Below are 17,597 nucleotides of genomic sequence, written 5' to 3' on the forward strand. Positions count from 1 at the left end.
CAAATTTTCAGAAATCTAATTTTACTTGTGCAGCTTTCAATGAATTTTCTTCTCTATAATGTTTACCACGTAACATGGAAGGCATAATAGTCGAATGAGGCGAAGTAAAGAATTGTGATCGATAAAAATACTATCTACGTAATTATACACAAACACACTCGCCATTAATTATTAATTAATGGTGGAAGTTGTGGCCTTCTCGCTACGGCTCATCCCAGTCCTTAGTTTGTAAAGTCAGCCAGTCTGGACTCACCTTATAACCCAGATATGTTAGGAGCAAGGCCTCGGCCAGAGACACAATCGCCAGTACGAATTGCACAGCCCACAGTTCAGTTGGTCGATTCACCCACAGGATGGCGTCCCAGTTGATGATGGGGTTCTCCTGGAATTGCTCCTCCGTGAGATCGGCTGACGCAAGAAATTCCGTCTTGTTCTCCACGGGACAGCCGTGACTACAAATAGTTTCATCATGAGGTGCGGGGCAGACGAATTAATCGATAAACTTTTACTATTATGTCAGTATGAGAGAAATTGATTTTCCTTTCGATGGCATCATTATGAATTCCCTCCGACTCTGTCACGTGAATATACAATGATTGGGGATACAAAGGGACGGTGAATTGAAATGTTTTCAGGTATGACGGTTAAGTGAGAAAAAATGCTCTTCGTTGACTATTTGAATTGCTATGCAAACTTCTAGCTAATTGTATGGCACTCGTATAGCTCTCAGCGCATAACAAAATCACAATGGTTTATGAAATATGCAACGTCGAAGGGCGATACCTTTGCAATACGCTTTATTTGCCCTGTTCATGAAATATAGAACTGTATAATTCTGCATCCTTGTGTATTTGAATGAAAAATAGATGTAATAAGCCTTGTCACACTATTTAATGTTTTATATCCACTTCAGCACGGCACAAATGCCAACTGACTACTAAACTAGAAAGTGTTTGAACTCCACAAGTGCAGATGACAATACGTAAATCATGTAAAAATTATTATAACAAAATGTTTTGTGCAGAATTCTATAACAGTAACAAAATAGATGCAACTGTTCTGAATCATACTTTTATGTACACCATTTTTAATGAATTTGAACCCAAAATGAATTAAATGATTGAAGTACGAGTGATCTTAAAGCTATCTGCCTGCTGAAAATTATTTCAGTTATCTCTTTCCTATCAGTACATCATTCTAGGAAAAGCGAGGTAACATGAAAAATGATTCAGTCGGAGAGTTCACATGAAATTCCGCGCCAATTGACACAAATGCTAGAACTTGACCTTCAAACATGTGGGCGGAACTCACCAAGTAGCAAATGTGGGATCCAGGTCGGCGATTACTCGAACTATATACAGCACACAGGTTAATAATTTAAAAAATAAATTTGCGATCCTAATACGTAGACCTGAAACGACATAAAATGACAATATTGACAGATACGGTGGACAAATTAGAGCACTTCTCGCCCAACCTCATAATTTTATAGTATGGCCTTTCTTTGATTTCCACTCAACTGTGCCCGTTTATTGGATTATCAATTCTCGCAAATGATTCAGTGAGAGATTCACTTTCCAACTCACTAAACTTCATCGCTAAATCATGGATGTGGCATTATTAAATTAGGGAACATCGTAGCTTCTCCGAAGCGAGTTATCAGAAATATCTGTCTCCTGGTTTTCCATTCTATCCTGATTTTAGAACAAAATGTTTCTCAAAAATTACCTTTTATTTGTCATTTAGTGCTTTTTCCTGCGAATACCAGAGTATAATTAATTAATTAATTAATTAATTAATTTTTGAAGCATTAGAAGGACGATCTTGGGACAATACAAACAATGCCCAGCCCATTGTATAGGTTTTTTTATACCCACTGTATTATGTGGCAACAGGAATCAACCAAAGGGTAATTTTTCAACAATCATCAAATTCACGTGGGAAATCAAATGAATATTTCAGCCCAGCGTGACAAACATCGCATATCCATTAAAGAGCACGCAAAAATCCGCTCACTCATATCTTTAATAGTGCGCATTTGGTGGAAAATCAAAGTGAGAAACATCGGTAATAAGGGAAATTACAGAATTTCCGCTTTAGCGCCAATGCAGTGCCAGCGCGTACTTTTACTTACTTGATCTCTGATTCTTAATAAAATAAAGTTGCAGTCTTTCCTTAAATGTATTTTCATTGACGTAGTATTCAACTCGAACTCTGCAAAAGAAATATTGATAATTCAAATTAGTCATTTTCCGAAACACTCGAATGCTTTCTCCCCGCAACAGTATGAATTAAAATCATATTATAGAATCTCCCTCGAAATTCACAAAACATTTAAGTGGGGAAATATTTTCTCCATGTATTGACATCTTTCATGGGGGAGGAAAATACAATTTCCACCAAATTAAACTTCTCTTCATCATCGTCCTCTATTAGATTTTCTTGAAAAGCTCCACTGTCTTTGAACTCAAAGGCACACCACCACTCACACCACAATAAGACTCATCTCGTGATTATTTTTGTGTCCTCACATGAACTAGAAATCATTTACACACCAGAATTGCTCATAAAACCACATAAAGCGCACGCTTATCAATTTATTGCTGAGAAATATTTCAAATACCGTGTCTTTCGGCGATTTTATTGCCCTTTCTCATAGGCAGCCTCACACCATTATGACCATCAATTGATTCACACGCTCTGAAGCGAGACTAGGAATATTTTGACCTGAAACTCCATCGATGCTTTGTATAAAAGCTCACTCAACTCGACTGTGAATAATTCTCCTTGTCATTTCCATGAAAATCTAATCCAATCAGTTAACAACATCGATTAACAAGCAGAATATTTTGGTTTTTCCAAAAGTCTCGCAAAGTACCCTGAATTTGAGGCGAAAATTAATAAATTTCAACAATATTGCTATAATCTTTAATGAATATTTTGCAGTATTTGTACTTTCATACAAATGTTGCGCCTAATTGGAGGACAGACTGATTAGTCATGTAATTTTCTCACTGATTTTATGGTATTGAAGTTTTCGGATGGATTATACATTTGCTCTGTCGATATTTGCTTTTACCCACTCCTAAATCATTAAAATGAGAAGAGCACCAAGTCTGGAATAAAGACAGTCTGGTAGACAAGCAAGGCCACTTTAGTTCTAGCACTTCTAGCTATTATGATATTATACCAACTCAATGAAATTAGAAATTCTATTGCCAATTTGAACGAAATGCTCTCTATACAAATATGTGTATTAATTAAAGAGCAATATTTTCTCTTATTCAAGAAAATATTTGTCTTCTTAATACCTATAAAATTTGCCTTGAGCAAATGTCGCGATGTTTAGAGATTCTAATGATATCGAGGACTGAAGAAGTTTAAACACATCACATCTAAACATAATAGGATGCATCTTGTGCACAAATTGAAATCTTTTGATGTTCTATGAATGAGTTTTCCAATATTTATTCTAGCAGTACAAATATTAAAGCCTTTTATATCTCGTTTGAAACAGTATATACACTTTTACCTTACATCGGAAATATTCGAAACGAAATAGCTTGAAAGATTATATTTTCTAAGCTTTTAAGTTTATTAATTTCAGGTCAAAAGTCGTTTTAAAGCTCTCTTTGGGATAAGAAGCTAAATTATTTATATCATGAATTATAGAATATTGTGAATTGTGTGAGATATGTGAAAGTTGCTTATACATAATTTATGGTTCTTTTACCTTCTCTATCAGGAAATTCCAGCATCATTTCCCAAACATCAGAACAGATAGGGAAAAATTACAGCTTTCTAATATGCAAAGACACTCGCAATGTGCTTATTTGTAGAAATTAAAATTAATTAAATGCATTTTCCGAAGATGTTGCTGTTGCACGCGGAAAAAATGATGGTGTGTATGTATAAATCTTATCATAGCTGCTGAGATAAATTCTCTCTGTGAATTTTTTTTTACTTGTAAATCCACTCAGCGGAAGTTTCTAAAAGAAACTTTTCTCACGATGATTTCCATTTACATGAAAATGCCACAAAGACAATTTACTTCTCATCCAGGAAGAGGAGAAAAAAGACAGTCTTTCTGAAAGAGACATGATGCCATTCCCAAGAGACTTTTTTCGCCGTGTGCGGCTTAAGGTTCCATTCAATCATCTTGCACGCGGGGGCAAATTTATATGGGGGGTTAAGGTGAAATCCAAATCAATTTTGGCAAAGAGAAAGCGTAGGCTTTTACCTTGGTATGTTTTCATAGGAATCCCACGATGTTAGGCAATTGTAGGAGGAGTAGCGGCTTGTTCCCGCCATTTCACAGAGAACAGCTACCATTTGAGCATTCCCACACCGACTTTTCACACCTAATCCAATGCACTTTAAGCCTTATCATCTTGCCAACACCCCACCATAATCTCATGACATCTGCTCACATCCGCGCCATGCGTTTTGCTGATGTTTGCAAGTGGATTTTCAGGTAGTTCACCATTGAAAGCTCATTTATGGAACTCATGCATATCTAAATATTACAGAATTTTCGGTGATGTTAAAGCACTTATCACTGAATATGTAACTTTAAAATTTGCTTTGATGTACACGTATATTTATCTAACACAAACACAGAGTCAAAGCCCTTAAAAGTCCATTTCAGGATAAATGCAGCGCCAGATTAACTTTATTCTGTAAACAAGGATTCTCATTCCGAGAAAATTCTTCGTGACTTGTCATGTTGCCTGTGAAATGATTATACCATGATACACATACGAGCACGAGAGGCGCTTCTTCTTGTCTCATCATCTCAGCAGAATGTGACATGGCTGAAGATGAAAAGATCGCCAGACTGCGTGAGAGCGGCAAGAAGATAATTGTGCAATTTGCACCATTAAATGAGTAAGATAGTTTTATCACTCAATTTATCGTTGGTCTGCGCTATCAAGATTCACGGTCAATTTGGCGACGTGGCGACTCTGAAGAATCCCACCAGCATTTTCCCACCATATCGTCTATTATTTATGACTCACGATTGATGAAGAATGATCCGGGGCATCTCGGGTGAGACAATACCAACAACTCTTTGGAAATCATGACACGTCCGCGGCGCAAAATACCACGAATTTTTCTTCTAAAACCACCCCTTCTAACTTTGTCTGTGCTGTGTCGATCTTCCATTTTTTAGCATGCATGGATTTTCTCTGTAAATTTTCACACATTATCTAAGCTTAAGACTTTTTTGTAATAATTTCTTAGTCTGACGTATCAAAATCACACAAATTTCCCAGGAGAATAACTCAAAATTCATATAGCTAAGATAAACCTTTGCTTTACTCATCATCAATTTTTTCTTCGATTTTCTCATGTCAATGATGAAAAATTGGGGTAACTGCTCAGCAGAGAGAACTCTTGAGCTTTTGGGTGGTGAAGCTTTTGAATGTGTTTTGTCATGAAATCTAATGCACAAGCTTGAGCAACATTTTTCATATAGTTGTTTGGCTGAGGATGTAGCAATAAAACTTGTGATGGGAAGTTTTGCCTCTTTCACTGCCATGGAAGATTTGCCACCAGAAAAGATAAAGAATTTTTTATCCTTTCACAACGCCAAATTAATTCCGTTCTATTTACAATCAATGAAATAGATCAAACACAAAACAATGTAATCACATTTATGGCTTTCATAGTGAAAGCTCTCCACTTTCCCTCCTCAGCAATGGCTTTACTCTAAAAGGGTCATCGGAGGGTGGGAAAAAATGAGGAGACACACTCCGATGGGGTCCGATTTTAATAGATTGCCACAAACACATTTTCTATCTATCGAATTTTATTGTCCATACCCTCGGGCAGAGTGTAAATATTGCCTTAACACCACCAAAAACGAATGCAAATAAATGTTAATACCGAATTATGACCATCAATTTGTTCTCCCTCTCTTTTTCTATCGTCGCCACGCACTACAATAAAATTCCTTTATCACATTCAACTCACAAATCAGTTTAAAGACAGTCCAAATAAGTTCCTTTATATGGCACTATCACAGACGAAAGCTAATCGCGAAGTCTGGACCGGAGGAACACGCCTGATTTGCTCGACAAAGCGCGGAAAATTGAGCAGACACTTTGTCCAGCTCACATACTTGCGCTATGTTTTAACCGCAACACGGTTGAAGAGCGACTGAGAAGTTATAAAACTGTTATACCAAGGAAAAGCGGCTGGAAAATCCGGCAGCAGTGGCGCACTGCCGTGGCTAGGCACGCAACGATACATGGTTCGTGCCATTTCCCGCGCATGGAAAATGCCTCACAGAACTTCAGTTCACGTGGTGAAATTTGGCGGGAAAATTCTCAGTACTTGCGCATTTCCCATCTCAAATTATCGCCACTTCATTTACGCGGATGAAAATTAGTTCAAGTGAAAATTAAATATATTCCACATGAAATGATAAACACAATATTTCGCGATATCGACTTTTATCACAGCAAAAGATGTGCATAAATATGGATGAATTTCGTATGCTCGTGAATTATATTATGCATTGTTTGATGTGACAGATGAATTTTCCGCAATTTCTCACGCCAATTTCACACTGTGTTTGCTTAAGTGAAAGCCCGCTTTGGGACTGGGATTTATTCGGTATTACTAAATTAGCGTGTTCCATTGATTGATCGCACATATTTGTTATGTTGAAGTGTACTGAATTGATTGAGTTAAATAGCTAGTTGTGCACCCCTTGTCCAAATCTCTGTAAGCAATTAGTTGTGAGAAAGTTTTCCAATTTACTCTTAGCTTATTTCATGGCTGAATCAGCAGACTAGTTGAAGAAAGTTTATTCATGGTAAGATATTGGCCAGAAGTTGAATATTAGAAATTAGAGTAAACTAATATTTATCAATTTACCTCAATAATTTACTCGACATATGACATTTAGAGACACTTGGATAAAGATTAAGAATGAATTGTGAATATCGATTGAAGGTTTCTCTTATATTTGTATGTTAAACTCAAATTTGCCACTCTGAATGGAATGTTAATTCATTTTGGCTGCTGCACACCATCTAAATATGCTTGAAGTTTATTTTATGTAGACGTCATATCTTAACGCTACGGAAACTTATTACAATTTCTCATGTGGTTGTACATTTATGCAAATATATTCAAGACAAATGGGAATGACAAACTATTCTTGAATTCGGCGAGAATTCATCAAAATATGGCTCTATATTTGTAATGGAAAATTCTCAAAATAATTCATATTGCAGTTAAGTACATATATTCTTCGAAATATTTTCCATCACTACTGGAACCCCTTTGATATGTAGATCTCAGAGGAAATCTACAAAGAGATTCGCAATGAACCCTATACCTTTTTCCCTTATCACTCTTTTCTCCTCACATTCAATAAGGGCGAAGTACATTTTCATATTACAAAATATCTTTTATGTTGGAAAATAAATATTTATACACTAACTAAACATTCACTGTAGTTTTAAGTTTTCCTTGTTCATTTGTAAAACATTTTTACACTGGGAATGGATGAAATAAAATAACAGAAACAAAGAGAGGTCAAAACTGTAGAACAATACAATTTCATCAGGCTTTCACCGAATGAGAAGACTGAAAATTTGTACATTATTGTTTCCGAACCAACTTGCCAATTGAAAAACTATCATTATTTGAATGTTTTTCCTCACTAAAAAAATTGCCTATTTGTGCGCGATGTACAGATGAAAATACAACAAGAGTAGAGTAAAATGAATTTTCACACTTGAAATAACTCTTTCTCTACAATTTCACAATATTTCTGAAGCGCTCTTTTTCACCGAATAGTTATCAATTTTTCAACGGGAAAATCGTGAAAAATCTCCCACCGATTGGCACAGGATGTGTGTTGCAAATGAATGGCAATGCCAACGTTTAATTTAGTACGATAATTAATTTATCGTTCGCATTTGTGCAAGAATAGAAATAAATGTTCAGAAAATGATTGCCTGTAAATATCTATGGAAATGGAAATGGAAAATAACGTTACTACGAATCTCTCCGTGGGAACTCTTTCTTGTTCCCACGTAATGCCATTTTTCTCTGTGCAACAAATAAAAGAATAATGTTTTGCCCAACTTAAGTGTGTTCAGACATACCTAATGAGAAGGAAAGGGAAAGGTAAATCAATAATATCCTCTTCAGGACACAATCATATTAGATCTTGTAAGAACCGTCTTGAGATGGGGCTGGAATTATCTCTTAGGATATCCCCTCAATTATGGACAGAAGTTCCTCGATGGTATTATTTAATTAATTCATAATTTGGCTCGAGTGCCTCTTGTAATGTTTGTCACACTGTTATATTATTGATGGAATTAACGTATTCAGGACATGCTTTTGGGGAATTCGACGCATGAGCTTTAAACCTCGTATGCGGTCGAATGGTACATATTACCAAATAAAATAATAATAATCAGCATAGTACTATAGTGTTAATGATACAAATTTTGCACATTTCAATCCTAAGACCGTAGTAACTTTGACCTACAGTGGCATTAAAATCCTCAGAGATATGTAATATTTGGGTAGTTTTTTTTAAGTAGGATGACAACTCCTTTCAATCCATTTGGCAAAAATCAAACTTGGACACACAACATAATGATATAAAAAAAAATCACACAATATCATCAAAAATCTTCTGAGGTCTTTCAATTCCAGCTAGATTTTATCAAGTCAAGTCAAGTCAATACTCAATGCAATCACACAGTCTTACACTTAAGTTTACCATCTCCCTGTTTAGTGAGGATTCTCCAGAGCTAAAGTGTACCTGGGAATTTGCAGGGCGATCTCATCGAGACTATCTGATGGACTCATGGGCGTTCTCTCGAAGAGTCGCGACGGAGCCAACGTGAGGTGTCCATCCATGTTATTGACACCACGGAAGACTTTCGCCCCGCGACGCTGTCTCTGGCGCTGGGCGGCCTTGCGTTTCTTCTTGGCCTCCTCTTCACGCCGAAGATTGTGCAGTCGAAAAAAGAACATCGACATCCTGGCCAACATGACATATTATTGTTAACCGTCCAAAAATAGTGAATGAACGTATTTGGTTGAGAACAATTGAACTGAACAGATGTTACGGTAAAATATGCAGATTATTGCGCTTCAGAGGCAAATAGTCCTGTTTACTTACACTCACTTTTGGCCAAATTATACCAGACGTGACATTTATCACATACATGCTTGGCCCACGGCATACAAAAAAAAATCAGTGAGACAGTGAAAAATGGTAAGCACATTGTCAGCGTAGAACTTTTTACTAGCGGAAAAGTTACCTGCGCTAGTACATATTACCACTTTCCGCAACAATAATTCCCAGTAGATAGTTGAATTTGAGTGCTTGAGGCTGTAGGAAAGTTTCTCTGCCATAGTGAAAATACAGTGTGAAAATAAACTGAGGGAAAAATGCGCAACGTGTGAAAGTTTTGCATTTTCATACATTAAAATAATCCACATCATATCCGCAATTAATAAATGCAATTTGGGATTAAATGTTCCATCCATAGTTTCATACAACAAGTCTGGACTGAAAGCTTGGAGGGTAATTTTAATTCAGTTGAGTAATCGATTAGAGATGCATTTATTACCTATTAATTTAGTTGATGAGTTTTGCTTAAATTATACCACTAATTTGATGGAAATTACGCTTTCAATTTTTATTTTTAGTACATCCAGTCTTTCACATTGAATTTATCAGAAGAATACTAGACAATGACGTAGAATCAGACAAATTGAATTTGCATATATGAAATCTCTGAGAATAGGACACGAGCATGACATTTTCATTTCTTTGAGAACTTCACTGCGCGAAATTTCTCGGCTATTGAATAGATGAATGGAGGAGATATGCATTTAATTCTTCTATGAAATTCTATTCTGCGATATGATTCCTGTTCTGAAATGCAGAATAATTGAATTCAGGATGACAGTGGATATGTGGAAAATGAAGGTGGTAGGAGTGCAACCGCAAAAGCCGCTGTGTAGACAATGCTTTGCCTCACAAATGACCACCCCAGCCGCACACTTTTCCATGACTATCGCAATCTCTCTCAGTATATTTCTACTCACAGGGCATCACGTCTATGTTTAAACATTAATTCCCTAATGGAGGACTCCTCGAAATGCTCCTCTGTCTCAATTATCGCTGTAGATTTCTAATGCTACATGATTAATTACTGCATCTCAAACTGAAACAGAGACATTTATAGAAAATCACATGAAGTTTTCACACCCCAAATCCTTTTCCAGCGCTTCACTTGCATCTGCTGTAAAGTGAAAATTGATGTGAAATCAGAAGAATTGAGAGACGATTCGCGTGTCATTTGGAAAGTATATGCTTCGGGGTGGGAAAAATCGTTGAGCTTTGGTTATATATGTAGTTTATTCTACCATCATGTGCTGCCACCCAGAAGTTGATAGAAAAAGGTGAGCTTTTTACGCTCCGCTGAAAAACTCTGCGCAATTGCAGTAGAATTCAGTTTTAAAATTATTTATTTCTGTAAAGTATCGATATTATGGTGAGTGAATCAGAATTTTTACTCAATTTATCAAGCCTCTGTCTCTCATTTTTAATAAATTGGCTCATACGGATTAACTTTTAAAATTTAAAATTTCACTGTGATGTAATGGGTTAAATTAATACTTTATAGAGTGTTTTCATCAGGGTTTTACTGCTTATAAGCAGCGTGTTTAAATTAAATTTGAATGCTCAACCCCATGGTTGAAATTAGGCAGCTCGATATACTGACAATATTGATCTGTACAACCTATTTTTGTTCTGATTCCTCTCAATTTTTACATTTATCCCTTTTCAGAATCCATTCAATTCAATCGATCCCTCGGCAAATATATCAAATTCCCTTTGAAATGTGGTTTTTGGCCCTCTTGAGGAAGTTTCCTCACACTTGACTGAGGGGATTTGTCCTCATCGAGGATCAATGACAGGGTGGATATTTTCTGCTCACACATCAGCCATAAATGTGGGTTGCAAAATTGAGAGATTGTTGAATGAACTATCAGCAGATAAAACTCTCTGTGGGAAGATCTTTGTCAATTTTATGTTTAATACATTTTACATCATCCTCCCTTTTTTCTGTCTGATTCTCACTCACCATTCCGCACAATTTTATTGTCGTGTCGTGTCATGGACTTGGAATAAATGTTTGGTTAGAAGAAAAGGGAGAAAAGTAAAACATAAGCTTTTTTGTGCCTTCCACTCTTTATGTGTTCTGTTAATCAGTTCATAATGGCTTTGATGTCATATGGCTTAGGAAAATGTCATGAATGCGGATGAATGAGGAAGAACTGAGAGAAATCTCTTGTAACTCTTCAAGCCAGCGACAGTTTCTTGTTTACACTGCATGGAAATGTTGAGGAATGAGGACAAATTTGCAATAACTTCACTTGATTATCGTGACAGGGAATTTCCACTTCGCCGTGTCTCTTCATGTGAGTCCTTTTGTTTGCTTTTATACGCCAAATGAACTCAACTCTCCTGCTGTGAATGGAGGAATACATAAAAGTGTGTGTCTTCATCAGGATGAGGAGTAAAAAAAATCTCAGATGGACTGAAATCCCACAGAGAGTGATGCCCATTAAAGTCATTCAATGTGCAGAGCTTTTTTATGGCACTTTTGCCCTCGAAGCGATTTGTCGTTTTACCAGCAAATTGCCACGGGACTCATTCCTGTGAGTGTTTCAGTTCTGTCGTGATGGCTAAGGAAATTGTTTTAGCCACAAGCCGCGCTTTTGGCTAGAAAATAAAGGAGCTTCTGCGTTGATGCTTTTTAGTGAAAATTTATCAATTTCGCTGCAATATTTCCTCATTTAACTTTGACGAAAGGACTATAAATGTAATAAAATATCACTAAATGAATATAATATTGCTCCACGAGAGAGATATTGTATATGAAAAAGTTTTCATCGAGGGGAAAATATTGCAAATCGTCAGTCATGATCCATTCAATGTCGATTAACAGGTTCTCAAAAAAAGAAGTAAGTTAAAAGATCAGCAACCAAGCACAAATAATTTTCTTACTCTTCAGGGTCTATGAAATTATTGAACATTGCGTGGCTTCAAGAGTTTTTTTATACAAATTTTATAAGTCATATTATCTCCCCCTTGATTTTTCTCCATACATCAAAAGCACACACAACTCTCTTGAGGATAAGAGTATGCTTTCATGTGCACATCGTATTGATTTTTCTGAGCCTGGATATAGGATGAACCCAGTATTATATTGCAGATTACAATTCTTAAAAAAAAATTGTAAAAAATATCTTTGTTATACTCTTACAAATTTGTCCTCTTCTTACACTTTGTGCTTCCTGGTAAGATTTATTCTCCTAAAGAGACAGTAAATGCTTCTGGGTTGAAATATCTCTCAATCTTTGTGGAACATAAAGAGTTATTGCCCCGTTTTCTGCCCCTACAAAGAGGAAGTAGTTGAACTCAAGAGCCAATGAGATTTATCTCAGTGCGAGCTCAAAGTTGTGTGCGTCAATTGAGCCGGTTTGAGGATCAACCACGCGGGAAGGTGATTTATGTGGGTGAAATTTTGGACTTGTGTGTCTCCTTGCTTGCGTAAATATGTCCAGGTGGTTGCTGAGGAAATCCATCACACTGGGCGCTCTACACATCTATTAAATTGACTTCATTAAATGCCTCGTCTCGCACGAAGGATCACTTTTCACCGAGGGTGGGAAATGATGAGGAATTAATGATGTCATAAGTGACATGAAACATACACGCACTGAGCTGAAGAAAAAAAAACCTTGCCGGAGGACGCACACGGGCTTCTAATTTTAAATGCGGTGTTATTGAATTCCCACATCACTGCTAAGCTCCTGAGTTGGATGAGCCAACGGCTAGCCTCATTATACACCCTCCATTTCGATGCCAATTATCTGGTTGGATTCGATGGAGAATCATGAATTATGATATGGGACACGGAATGTGGCGGAAAGTGGGGGCATGAGTCCTTGTAGGACACTACCTGGGCCTCGGTGTGGCCCTTGTGCTGTGCCCAGCGGGATTTGGCGGGGTTGGAGGAGAGCACACACATCTAAAAACCCCACCCAAGATGAGGTATTTCGTTTCATTTATCGATTCATGACAAGAGAACCCATCAAACACGAGCAAACGCGATGTGAATTAAGTAAATTAATCGTGTGTCCCATCCACCAGAGACCCATGCGCTGACCATGGAAAGGAAGTTCACCCTTAACATTTTCAGGCTGAGATTATCTATCAAGGATTCACAGGTATTGTCTTTATGATGAGAATTCATCAAAATGTTTGATTTGTGGATTCTTTCAATTCATGGAAAAGCCTCTAATCTAAATGAAATATTTACCTTTTCAATCATAAGGATTGAATATTCATTCACAATTTTGGTTGAATTATTTTTATTAATTCCACGTCATTGTTACCTCAAAATGCACACAGAGTTTAACGTAAATTTCAGCACTATACAATTGATGTGGAAAATTGGCAGAATTATCATCATGAGTGCGCCTGAAATCTGTTTTCGCCTATGAGACGCATTCACGCATTAGAATCGAATTTGACACAACTTTGTGGTCTCTATTCAAGTTTCAATCACAATATTTCATGCCAAATTAACCCTCATTTCATCTAACTAAACTGCTATACATTAGCAGAATCGGGCTATTAGGAAAGGTCAATAGCAGACAGGGGTTATTTTTGCGCTCCGCCTTTGAGGCGAAGAAGAAACGACAGAGGAAAAGTTGGAGACAGTAAAGCTCTCCCAAGAGGGTCTTGCAAAGTTCATCATAAATCACTATTAAAAGAGTAGAACTCTGATTAATCACTGCGCAATGAGCCACTCGATGCGAGGAGCTATTAATAGTGAATAAATTCATCACCCTCTCAGTTTACATTACATTACACTCCCGATAGTTAATCCTGTAATTAAATTATTTACCACCTTTGTGAAAGTCTTTGAGTTGAATTTCCGATAAATATCATGCATGGAGAAACAAATTATTCTACGATAAACTCAATGTATCAAAAGAAATAGAATCTTAATGGAAAAAGTGGCACGTAAAGCAACAGCACTGAAGTGTTTGAACAGGAGGGATTTCTCTCAATTAACTCACTAATCGTCACCACGAGTCAAGTAGCGCGAAATGGTGTAATTTTCCCCATGAAAGCTCAAAAGGTGTTACTGCGGGGGAGTAAGAAAAAAGGTCTTCGGAAATAAAACGCCGCGTGTAAAAGGAAATTTCCCGGGTGAGGAAGTTGGCAGGAAGAAAAGTCAACATTGAGTGACAATTTTTTCCTACACCACGGAGAGAAACGTGAGAAAACTCGTAGGGTTTTGATTTAATTCCCTATCCCACGATTGAGAAAACCGCAAAATTCAACCTTTAATTAATCAAAGAACGCAGTGAAGGAGAGAAATTCATACACACAGCATTTGAGACAACTCTCAATATTGCATATTTCCTATTCCAAAAAAATCAATTATTTGCTGACACAATTCTGCTGTGTGGACACAATTGAAAAGCTAAAATTTTAATTGTCCACATACAAGTTGTATTTGCATAAAACTGCAAAAATATACCTGAAATTTTAATTAAAAACTATGTAAGCCAGGAAAATGAAAATAAATTTGCATTGCGGAAAACATGCTGTGCAAAAGTGACAAATTTCACTTCTGAAGCGCAAAATCTGCATCCACACGACAAGTCTTGCAATTTTCCCATGATTCAATTGTAAACTCTATGTTGAAAACTGGGTTGTAAATTTTTTTCATCTCCAACGCCTGCACATAACCCTTAACTTTAGGCCAAGAAGGAAATATTTCCCGCTCTTTAGTATTATTTTCCGACACAAAATAAAGATGTGTACATTTCAAAATCCAGATTTCTGCCAATTGTTTATGGTATAAAATTAATTGCTTTTTTTTCCAAATTCCATATTGTATTATGAAGTCGGCATTATTCGGAATGGACACAGTTTTAATTCAATTTTATAGCGTTTATAACAAACTTCTAAGGATACAATTTTAACTGGATATTTCCTCCTTGGTCCCAATTCAATATGTAGTTGACTTTTCATGTTTTCACGTAAGGGTAAAAAACGTGCTATGGAACTGTGGAGAAATTAGTCACACATATACCTTTAGGGTGTTTTATTGAATTAGATGAATGAACTCTTCCTTCGCCCACTTTTTTCCGTTTTCCACACCGGAACAGAATATCTCGATGATCGAATTTTCCAGAGCTTTTTGTGTTGACTGCGCACGATTATTCACTGTATTGTGTGCACGTTTTAACACAATATATTCCAATCTCTCAAACAGTCAATTTAGCACTTACTGACACCCTTTTTACTATATTTTGCACGAGGCGAGTTAATTATTGTATATTTTTCTACCCAGGTCAGTTAATATAATGATCCGTATATATTCGCGTATTTAAATAAATATTTCCTAACCACTCTTCACACTAAAAAACATCACACTCACTTGGCATTTGTGGAATATTTAATTGACTTTTATTTTCACAGACTCTCACAAATTTCCTCTACAGTTTTTTTATCTACTTTTTTGATCCTCAATTCACCCACTATATTCTCCTTCTTCAGTAGGTTAATGAACAATTCATAAGCTCTGGGGTTCCCTTGGTCGAAATTCACGCATTTTCTAGTGGGTTCTGTCACACGTTTTGTAGGTTTGTTTTCAAAAGGAGTGAATAATTTAAAAATGTTTGGGTGATTAAAGCCAAAGATTTGCTCTCTAAAGGTGTCACACACTTGTTATTGGAAATGTTATATAAAATATAAATTGTTATCAAAAAGGTTGGTCCGATCGATTTTTCCGTTGATAAATATATGGAAATTTGTTGTAAAGCTGATTCCCTGAAAGAAATTTCATAAATTACACAGTGACTCGCCTCAGAAGAAACCTTCGATCCCCTCTGGGAAGGTCAAATGGAGTGAAGAGCCCAAAAACGAAAGCGTTCGATAATGAAATCATCATTTATTAATAGTATCTTTAGCGTTAAATTGAAATAAATTTCTTCAGCAAATTCCTGTGCAAACAACCACGATATTTACATCATTTGTCCTTACCATTACTCAATGGTTGTATAGAAGGGCGGGAAGGGGAAATGTTCATTATTCGGAAACACGATTTTTCTTCCCTACTTTCATCCTCATTTTCTCTTTGACAAATTTCCGCACGAGATGAAGATGAAAAACAAGTCATTTTCATTAAAAGTAATCATTTATAAGATTCACCTCTTCACCGAGATCTGATATGTTGTCTTTCATTAAGAGACTCATGAAACAAAGGGACAACCTAAGATGAATGGCGCAGTGTAATTTCTTTAAAAAGTTACTTTTGAGTCTTGCTGAAGAAGCTCCGAAGGGCTGAAAAACATCTTTTGAAGAAAATGTGCTGCCATATTGCACTTCCGCTGTGAACCTAAAGTCTGTCTTCATACACTTCCAATTCTTATCAGACTTTACTTTTTTAGCACATTGGAAGAGGTGAAACAAACAATTCCGCTGAGATCGAGGGCGAGATTCAATTAATTCACTTTTGCTTCCCACAGTTTCCATCCCTTTCAGCACACAATGGAGCCAATTTTCATCCCCAAATAGCTTCTCTGGTGCTTTTCTACTATCTGCCATGTCTGATAATTTCATTGTGATTTCAATTGGAAATTTATCGGAAACCACCATTCTATTAATATCTGCATAGGCCGTCAAAGTGAAAAAAAGCTGACCCAAAAATAGTTGAAAAATAAATGAAATGGAAATGTGCGTTCCTCGCTATGGCATTTTTGCCTAGAATCTTGTGACAGAAGGTCGCCGCCCCTCAAAGTGAACTCAATCGAGAATGTGTTTCGCATGAAAGCTATAATTGGCAATAAATTGCATCCGAAGAAACTTTTCTCCCAATAGACGAAAGCTTTCTCTCTCATGGGGCATTTTCTGGACACGTTGTTCTTCGAGGAGGAAAAAAATGACAAGAAAAACCGTGGAGATATTCTTTTTGTGGGTGTGACAAAAACGCGAGAGGAAATTTTTTCCAATTTTCTTGCAGCGCCACCGAAATGGGAAGAAATGAAATTACAGAAGAAATAAAAGACAAAATAATGGCAATTTATAGCCTCTTCTCTGCATTTGTCACGTCTCCATAATAAATTCGGTGTGCCACGAACACCTCAAATGTACATCAAGTCGCCTCTCTTCCTCAACTTTACCCCATAAGCCTAGTATAAATGCCACAATTAATTATCTGTTTATTGCCAGACACCTTATTCCCCATACAAACTTACATCACTACATCAATTCTTTACTCCCCATCCAGATGAGAAATCAAATTCAAGTTTAGGGAAGCAACATTGCTCGCAAAGCAAACGAATACCAAGTATCGGAGGATAAATTGAGTGATTGAGAAAGATATTAGAAAAATCCTCTGAATACCCCAAATTCCCCAAATAACACCCTAAATTATCATGTAGACCGACAAGAGGAATTCACTCGTGATGTCATGGAAAGTAGAGGAGGTGAGAAGGGCTCATGTTCTACAAGC

The 17,597-nt window shown here is 36.7% G+C and overlaps 1 protein-coding gene across 15 annotated transcripts in view; it reads right to left on the bottom strand.

Annotated features, from left to right (window-relative positions):
* Window positions 1–17,597, bottom strand: part of LOC132261215 (potassium channel subfamily T member 2) — a 73,667-nt gene that overhangs the window by 18,872 nt on the left and 37,198 nt on the right. For 9 of the 15 annotated variants that reach the window (XM_059759874.1, XM_059759884.1, XM_059759880.1 and 6 more), the window contains exons 2-6: window positions 15,174–15,913; window positions 8,798–9,019; window positions 2,135–2,214; window positions 1,312–1,411; window positions 254–452 (exon numbers count right to left, since the gene is read on the bottom strand). In XM_059759874.1, coding sequence (XP_059615857.1) covers window positions 254–452; window positions 1,312–1,411; window positions 2,135–2,214; window positions 8,798–9,018 — 600 coding nt within the window. In that variant the 5' untranslated portion in view covers window position 9,019; window positions 15,174–15,913. Of the gene's footprint in view, window positions 1–253; window positions 453–1,311; window positions 1,412–2,134; window positions 2,215–4,240; window positions 4,333–8,797; window positions 9,020–15,173; window positions 15,914–17,597 lie in introns of those variants that run through there. The other 6 variants (XM_059759887.1, XM_059759878.1, XM_059759877.1 and 3 more) reach the window with 2 other exon arrangements.

The sequence above is a fragment of the Phlebotomus argentipes genome, unplaced genomic scaffold (assembly GCF_947086385.1).
Source record: "Phlebotomus argentipes unplaced genomic scaffold, Phlebotomus argentipes genome assembly scaffold_18, whole genome shotgun sequence".
In the NCBI taxonomy this organism is placed as follows: domain Eukaryota; kingdom Metazoa; phylum Arthropoda; class Insecta; order Diptera; family Psychodidae; genus Phlebotomus; species Phlebotomus argentipes.